Source organism: Nesoenas mayeri (assembly GCF_963082525.1).
Source record: "Nesoenas mayeri genome assembly, chromosome: 2".
Classification (NCBI taxonomy): domain Eukaryota; kingdom Metazoa; phylum Chordata; class Aves; order Columbiformes; family Columbidae; genus Nesoenas; species Nesoenas mayeri.
Window position 1 is genome coordinate 135567325 of NC_137543.1, and position 8884 is coordinate 135576208.

An 8884-nucleotide genomic window follows, 5' to 3' on the forward strand; every position below is an offset into this window, starting at 1 on the left:
CTTTTGCATCGCTTTTTTGTATAAGAAATCATACATCAAAGTGGCTGGTGATCCTACCCAAAAAGAGGCACTAGGTTCCCAATTCTGTATAAAGTAAGATATAAGGCAAGGGAGACTACACTAGGAAAGGACTTAGTATTATACATTAAGGAGCTCCACTGCTTATTTATAATTACCTAACAGAGAAAATAATGAAATCCAACCCAACCTTGGCAAAAATATGTAACATTTCACACTCTGGGCCAAAAATATTTTTTGTGAATCATTTGTATGTTACACATAAAAAATCACAGAATGTTAGGGATTGGAAGGGATCTCAAAAGATCATCTAGTCCAATCCCCCTGCTGGAGCAGGAACACCTAGATGAGGTTACAAAGGAACGTGTCCAGGTGGGATTTGAATGTCTCCAGAGTAGGAGACTCCACAACCTCCCTGGGCAGCCTGTTCCAATGTTCTGATACCCTTACTGAGAAGAAGTTTCTTCTCAAATTTAAGTGGAACCTCTTGTGTACCAGTTTGAACCCATTACCCCTTGTCCCACCGTTGGTTGTCACCAAGAAGAGCCTGGCTCTGTCCTTGTGACACTCACCCTTTATATATCTGTAAACATTAATAAGGTCACCCCTCAGTCTCCTCTTCTCCAAACTAAAGAGACCCAGCTCCCTCAGCCTTTCCTCATACGGGAGATGCTCCACTCCCTTAATCATCTTCGTTGCCCTGCGCTGGCCTCTCTCCAGCAGTTTCCTGTCCTTCTGGAACTGAGGGGCCCAGAACTGGACACAATATTTCAGGTTTCTCTCAACGCTGTGTATACACCTAACTTGCACTACCTTTATTGTAGCAGCACAATTAGTTTGGCAGTTTCATTGTGAGTTTCAAGAAAACGAAACCCTAACTCCTCGAACCTTTAACCCGGGTAACGTGAGGTTCCCCTCGCCGAAAACAAGATGAACGCGGGTGTCGGTCTGTGCACCCGCACGCCGCCGCACACATCCAGGGCAGCCCCGGTACGTGACAGGTGCTCACCGAGGGGGCTCCGGCGGCTCCCGGCCCCGTCTGCGCGGGAGCAGCTGCGAGGCGGTGACAAGAAACCCGCGGCAGCGGCTCCCCGGGCCCCGCCACCCCCGCTGCCCCGAGCGCAGGCGCTGCCCGCTCCACTCCAGCGCCAGGCGGGGCGGGGCCAAGCGGCGTTGGCGCCTGCCCGGCGCGCCCCTGCGGAGGGGGCTCGGGGTGCCCGGGCAGGTGCCTGCTCCCCGAGCGTCGCTCACGGCCCGGCCGGCTGGGGGCCGCGCTAACTCTGAAGCTGTGAGGGCTGGGGCGCTCGGCGCTGTCGGTACGGGGCGCCGGCCAACGGCGAGGCGCGGCGGAGAGCGAACAGGCAAACGCCGGACCTGCTACATCCGGGCTGCGGCGTTGGGCACCTGCCGCGCCGGGGGCCTCGGGTGACATTGGGCCTCGGCGGCTACAGGACGGGACCGGAGCCTGGGGGACCCTGAGACCTTCGCCTGCGCCCGCTGCCGCCATGTTCCGCCTCATCGTCACCCACGCCAAGAAGCACCCCAGCGTGAGTACCCGCTGGCGCGGGGGCTGCGGAGCGGGGGCTGCGGAGCCTGGGCCCGGCGGGCCCCCGCCCTGCGCCCTCCGTTGATGGCGGTTGGTGCCCCCGGCCCCGCCGGTCGCCCCCGCCTCGCTCTTCCGTGTCCTTTCCTTCTCGAGTGGGCCGGGCTGGCGGCCTGCGAGCAGGTCAGGGCACATCGTTGAGGCACGGCCAGATCCGCTTTTCCTTTAGGATGTGCGGACCTTTTGTGCTGCAGCAGCGAGGCTGGAAGCGGCTCTTCCCATCGTCGTGCTCATCTCCTTCCCTACACCTCCCACCCCCATTTTCCTGCTTTATCGTGGGGATACAGATAGTAGGGACTGTTCTGGGCATTAGAGTGACTGATGTGTGTTTCTCAGAAACATGCTGTTCTGGGACATTGGGTTGTTCTGCTTCTGGCAGTATTTTTTTCATGTCTGCATCTTCATAGCCACTAGTTCATCTCTGACCCCAGGGATGTCAGCACAGGGAGCTGATGTCAGGGTTTTAGAGGGCCGTGCGTCATGGCTCAAAGTGTGTGAGCTTGTTATTTGGTTTGTCGTTACTGTAGTTAGGATTGCGATGTAATAATACTATTTTGTTATGTTGTGGCATATCATTTAATTTCATTGTTTTTATTCTAGTTGATCCCTCTGTTTTTGATCATTGGATCTGGAGGTGTTGGTGCAGGCCTGTATCTCTTGCGTTTGGCAACAGTTAACCCTGATGTCTGGTATGTATAGAATAATTTACAGCACACAGTTGTCTTGATACATATATTGAAGTAAACCTTACTGCCTTGGTTTTTATGCTTCTGGAGACCTTAATGTCTTGTTGCAATATCACTATGCGTGAGAGTGCGTGGAGATTTCCTTGATTGGGATATTGTTTGTTTACTGTTTGATACTTACAGACTGCTGACAAAGGACTGTGCCTTTTTCTGTGGAAACTTGCCTGAATGGGTGACTCTTCATGGCCTAATAACCACAGCACACATATAAATTTTATTTATTTTGGAGGTAGTGTGATTCTCTTAATACTTTCTTACATCTTGCATTTCTCTCAACAGCTGGGACAAGAAAAACAATCCAGAACCTTGGAACAAACTGTCTCCCACTGACCAGTACAAGGTAAAATAAAAATTACAAATGTTTAGGAATCATAGTGTCAAAGGTATTGCCTGCTGCTTTAGAATGTTTAGGATATTGGACAGTAGCTGAATGAGTGGTGTATTTTCTCTGCCATTCTCTCTTAACTCAGAGCAGAGAGAGCTGGGTTTGGTATTTTAGACTTTCCTGAGCTGGTTGATAACGAGGTGAAAGGAATCTATACAGAAGCAGTTATATGTATTGCACTGTAGGAAAAAGAGGAATTGTATGTGAGAGAAGGAACATACTAGCTCATAATACTTGGAAATAAACTACAGGGAGAAGGACATAAACGTCTAAGTTCTCCACTAAAGCTTTCTAACCTCTGAACTATTGGACTTAGGAGAAGCAAAGCAGAAAATGTTAGTGTTTAACATAAACACTAATTCAGTTTTACTGGTGGTTGTTTGAAAACAAAACAATTGTCTGTAAGTAACTGGAAGCAATTGAAATACTCTTTAAGTACTATTCAAGTTATTTCATTGAACTAATGAGGAAGCATGCAAAAATGTGTAAAACAATTGGTAGTTTACACAAATATGAAGTTTTATTGAAACAGTATTTCAGTAGATTCCAGTTAAAAATATTTTAAGATTATCCTCAAACTACTAAAAAAGCAAACCCGCTATGTTTTTCAAAACTAGTGTCTGTTTAGTACCATATCTTACTATTCTAATAATTGAAATAAGCAAAAAAACCACACTCCAAAAATAAAATATGTTGTAGTTCCCTTAAAGGTCCAGGAAGAACATAATACTTTGTTTTCATTGCTGCTTCTGGAATGTTGCCCTTTCTTAAATATCTAAAAGAGGAAAATTCAGCACACTGTGCAGCACGAATTCTTTAAAAGAGTGCATGCCTTGTGTAGCATTCCCCTTCTGTCTTAGCATGCAAACACAACCTCAGGCTTTACCATATTTGGGGGTGTGTATCACTGGGGCTGTTTTTCCAAATCTGCACTGTGGGAAATGGAAAGGCAGATACTCTACTCTGTTTAGTAAAAAGCTCTTCTATAAAAAAATCTTAGATTTTGATGATTTTTTTTTTTTGTATACTGCTTTGTCATGTCAATTTCCTCAGTCTTCCCAAAGAAAAAAAGTCAAAGACTTGTGATCATTACTGTAGGAGTTGCAATTTGTTGTAGTTGGAATGTGCTGTAGGCTGTTTTCTTTTCTCTGAGAAAGTTAAAAAAAATGGGCATAACTAAACGTAATCAAGCTAATAGATAAATATTTGCTTTATGTCAAGTCAGGCTGGGATACCAAAATATGCTTTTAGTCTAAGTTCATTGTTCTCAGGGACTATTTAGGCTGTTTTGAATTGCTTGTAATACAATTCAACTTTATTAATGTAAACTGGGAGTGTGAAAGGATCTATTCTTACTCTCCTTCCTCTTTGTCATACCTTGCATTTATAGACACAGCTACTTAAACCAAACTTAGCTTTTGCAGCACTGTTCTGAATGTTCCTTTGTGACACTCTTCATATACACCATGCTTTTGTGCCACTTGGTAAGCTAGCTGTTGCCCTCTGTGTACAGGAGCACATGGATTTGGGGCAAAAAGGATAAATTCAGCAGTACTGTAAGAGCTTCATGTGAATGGACTCTTAATTCTGTGAATCAAAGAAGAAACACTGTGGGTTTTCTCTGGTTGTAGACATGAGCACTGCCTCATTTTAAATGCAGAGGTTCTAATAGTTTATGCAGAATGAAGATAACATAAAGTTGTTGCTCTTCAGACTCTTTATTTATTATTGTCTAGTGTACAGACTCAAACTATGATTTCAGTTTCCTGAGTTTAAATAATGTGTGTGTTTTAGTAAATACCATGGAAAATGGACAGTCAAGATTCTTACTCGTTTTTTTCCCCCCTAGTTCTACTCGGTTAACGTAGACTACAGTAAACTGAAAAAGGACCGCCCTGACTTCTAAACAACACGCTCATCTCTGTAAGCTGCACAGAAAGGTCTTCCGGAAGCCGTCCGCACAGTTGTCACACATAAGCATCCAGGAAATAATCAAACTTGCCTCATGCTGCACTTGGTCATGTTCTGAGTTCTGAGTGTTCTGAAGAGGCTTAATAAATGCCTGAAACTTGGAGTGTCTACTCTTTAATTTTGCTAAATGAGAATATCCTTTTATTAACAGTTTGTTGTATGATAAGTCAAATAGTAAGCAAAAGCCAATTCGTGTTTCCTCAACAAGAAATAAAAGTTGTCTTGATGGGCTTTATACTCAGCCTCTTGACTCTAGAGAAATAATTGCATGTTCATGCAATATATCAAACTACAAGAACTTGAAAGCACACATTTACATTTTTATGTTTGTGGTTGGTTTTTTTAATTGCACCTGAATATTTCTATTTGGCTACTTTAAGAAATTTTGGTAAGAGACAAGTCAATGCTAACAAATCATTGTCCAACAAGGAAGCAACAGATGTTGCCATATGTTACTGGAGGGAAGGAAAAAAAAAAAAGTCCAAGCTCTCTGCAAAAGGTTTCTGTATTTTTTTTGTTAGTAAACAAGAAGACAATCTTAAGTATTTAAAAAATAAAATTCTAGGGACATATTCAAGTTTTCCTGTGGATCACACTTTTAAAGAAGGGAAGCACACAGCAGAACAGGGTGCAGGATTCGAAAATTAAGTAGATTTTCATGTAAAAGGAAAAATATCTTTCACCAAGGGCAAATTCTCATACTTCAGTACTTGGCTGAGTCTTGCTATGGGAATACAAAACCAAAATATTTTTGCAAGTCTGTAAGTTACGGTGGGCTCTTTGTTCTTTTTTGTGAACATCTGGTATTTCCCTGGCTAAGGCATATAATTCTGGACTATCTGACTGAGCACAGCTGTTCCCATCCTTACACATTTCACTTCACTTAAAGTGGACTCTCAGAATGTACAGAACCAGAGCTGCTGTTGCAAATAATAAGTATAGATTCAAATAACCTGAGTGGCAAGAACTTTTACTAGAGAAGAAAAACTATGCTGTAGTAATGACTTAAAAAAATATATTTGCAAGGACTTCACATTTTACACAGAATAATCTTAGAGGTCAATTGGGTTTGGTAGCAATTATCTTCATTGCATACCAAAATGGTGGATTTACTTGCAGTTTTCACTTGTGTGTTTGAGAGGCTCTTTAAGAGCCTGAAGAAGAAAACGAATGTTATGAGAGAGATGTTTACAGTGGTGAGCAAAGTCTATAAGCATCCTTAGGGACTCTGGTTGCTATCGGAATCCAAATATTTTTAGGAATTAGAACATTCTATTGCAACACTTTTCGTTCTTCAGTTTAAAAAGTATGTTGTGTAAAAAGCAGAAGTGTTCCAATAACTTACTGGTTGGTAGTACTTTGGATTTTACTGATGTTACTGTGGTCTCTAAATGCAGATCACTTTTTCTGGACATAAAGACCAATACCTAGGAAGTAAACCTGATTCTTAGCAAGGTGAGACAAGGGTATTCCCTTTGGTCACAGCTAAAGAGGGTATAGATGCATGTTTTTCTTAATAAAGGCACTTAAGATGAAGTAAATAGTCTGCCCCTGACATATTTTAAAATATATTTAACAAGTGCTTAAGCTATTTGAATCTTTAAATATGGATTGACTAGAAAACAAAAAAGAAATGTGTTCAATGCTACTTTACCTGTAGCAGCATACTTGCTACTAAAAATACAGAGAGCTGAAAGTCTTTTAAGTTGAGATGGTAACATTTTGTTCCAGAGACCATTATCCTGAGCGGACACTTCCTTCTTTTTCTTTTTGAGGGTATGCTTCTGTGCTGTTTTCAATGGTTACAGACAATAAGTTACCGTTTCTTCATTAATCTTTGATGCTCAAAGTAGTCAGTAATTGAAAAATATTACATTATTTCCAAAAAGAAACTGAGTCAAATGAAGAATGCTGTGTATTTTCTGTGGATTACCCCTTCAACCAATAACACATTCTCTTCATACAAGCATAATATGCTATTTTCTGGCTCTGTACAGTGTGATGTTTTTCTTATGGTCGAACCCTCACATCTAGAGAGACTTAAAGCCACACTACCTACTGTAAGTCTGTCTTAAATTATTCAGTGGGCAGAAATTAAACACTTGCTTAAATCTTCAGCTTTGGGACATAAAAGCATTAAAATTTACCAATTTCATTGGTAGTATTACAATGTGTGTTCCTCAAATGCCTGAGAGAAAAGTTCCGTAATTTTTGATATTTTATAACTTATTGGTTGATACATCTGTCCTAGTAATTCAGTTCTGTGATCTGTTACTATTTCCTCAGTGGTCTGTGGTTTTTCATGTGTCCTTTTGTGTGTGTGTGTATGTGTGTGTATGGTTTTGTTGTTGTTGGGTTTGTTTCTTTGTTTGTAAACATACAAATGCATTTAGTCCCTGGTTCCTTTTTTTTTGTTATTTCATATATTGTTTTTATTCTTAAAATTCCAGTCCTGCAAGACATAAAATTCCTGCTTACCTTTTTCTACTGTGAGTTTTCCTCAGGGGACAGAGGAACCATTTATTCCATGTAAAACCAAAGCACATGCTTGGCCCTAGTTTATAACTGGTTAGTAGTGGTATATCAGTACCCACTACATTTCTTAGCATTTTTGTAGTGTTCTGTTTCTGAAAGAGAACCATTTCCAGCTTGACAGTTAAATATGTATTAAAATATTCAACAATCTTCTTTAAAGCTGTTTATTTAAAGCCATCTTCTACCTTTTTCTTCTTCATGAAGGCAAAAGATGGTATTCTCTGAAGACAACATGAAGAAATGATTGCAGTTTGGATTTTTAGGATTCTAGCTTGCAATGTTCATCTTTGGCTATTAACTTTTATGAAACAACTATATCTCATCATTTATAGGTAAACCGAGGTCCTTCATTAACACTATAGCATGTAATTTTGCTTCAGCAAGTGCCGTGTTATTGGAAAGAGACTTACATTCTGCTGTCTTACGTTCTGACTAAGATGGATACAGCTGCTGCATTCCAGTTCGTGCCAGATTTTTCTGGAACAATCATTGTAGGCCTGGCCTGCATGTCTTGTTAATGAGCCACGTACAGAAGATTTGCCTGTAATTTTTACAATACAGCATTGTGCTTGCCACTGTCAGATTTCTGTTAATGCAGTTATTCTGCGCCTCCTTATCAGTGATCCTGATACGCAGCAGGGTGATCAAATCTGAAATTAATTCTGCCCACCTAGGGTGGAAAGAATTACTGGCTTCTCTAGTTTTTTGCACATGAACACAAACTCCTTGCAGCATGTTGTAATGTATTTCATTTGGTTGTATTTTTAGTATAGATAGTAAGTAGGATTTATGTTATTTGCCTGCAGTAAGGAAAGCTTCTCATGAGTATAGAATATCTAACTGCCTCTAAGAAATTAGAAGGATGTGTCTGATACTAAAAAAATGATTTAAATTTTGCATAGAATTTCTAGCCACGTGTCATCTGAGGAAATATCTTTGAGATTTATATTCAAGCCCTGCTTTACCTTTAAGGATATTTTGGTTTGTGAATCTTGAATGACCTTTAAAACTAAGGAAATGTATGTTTAATGCTGAGTGGACTGTAATACTTTGTTAGAAAAAAAGATTGAAAAGTCATTACAGGAATTTTAAAAAGGTATTTAGAACAGAAAATGAGTTATTGAAAAAAATTAGATATGTGCAAGTGCACACTAAGTTATTGTTTCTACTCATTGGCAAGCCTTCATGTGAAAGCAACTGTATGAGCTAGAAAATCCTTTCTGCAGGATAAAGGAAGCACGGCAGGTCTATGAGAACTCCAAAAATAAGGTCTTCACTTGTGTCATTGCCACAGTAGTTTTTTTATATTACTTCATGGAAAATCTAACTCTTCAGTCCTCTGTTTTAAAATCCAGAAGTTGTTTGACTTCATGCTTTCATGACTTCATGATCCATCCGCTTTTCCTTAGAAGTGGTCTTGGCATCAGTGTTTAGTCATGAGAAGCTCCCATGAAGCTCAAATCTTTTCATCTCCTCCTCTGATCTCTAAGCTTCTTAAGAGTGTCTCTGGATGCCACTATGATGGCAGGTTTCCCAAATGTGTATTAATTCTGGTGCCAGACGGCTTGGATAAACTTTATTTATTTATTTTTTCAATAATTTCAAAATATGGTTGTTAAGTCTTAA

The 8884-nt window shown here is 40.6% G+C and overlaps 1 protein-coding gene across 1 annotated transcript; it reads left to right on the plus strand.

Moving 5' to 3' along the window:
• The first annotated feature begins 1218 nt into the window (after window positions 1-1218).
• NDUFA4 (NDUFA4 mitochondrial complex associated) lies at window positions 1219-4922 on the plus strand. Its single transcript, XM_080340692.1, has 4 exons — window positions 1219-1565; window positions 2222-2310; window positions 2647-2707; window positions 4602-4922. Exons 1-4 carry the CDS (start codon window positions 1524-1526, stop codon window positions 4656-4658), a joined length of 249 nt encoding a protein of 82 aa, XP_080196818.1. The 5' UTR covers window positions 1219-1523; the 3' UTR covers window positions 4659-4922.
• The last annotated feature ends 3962 nt before the right edge of the window (window positions 4923-8884 follow it).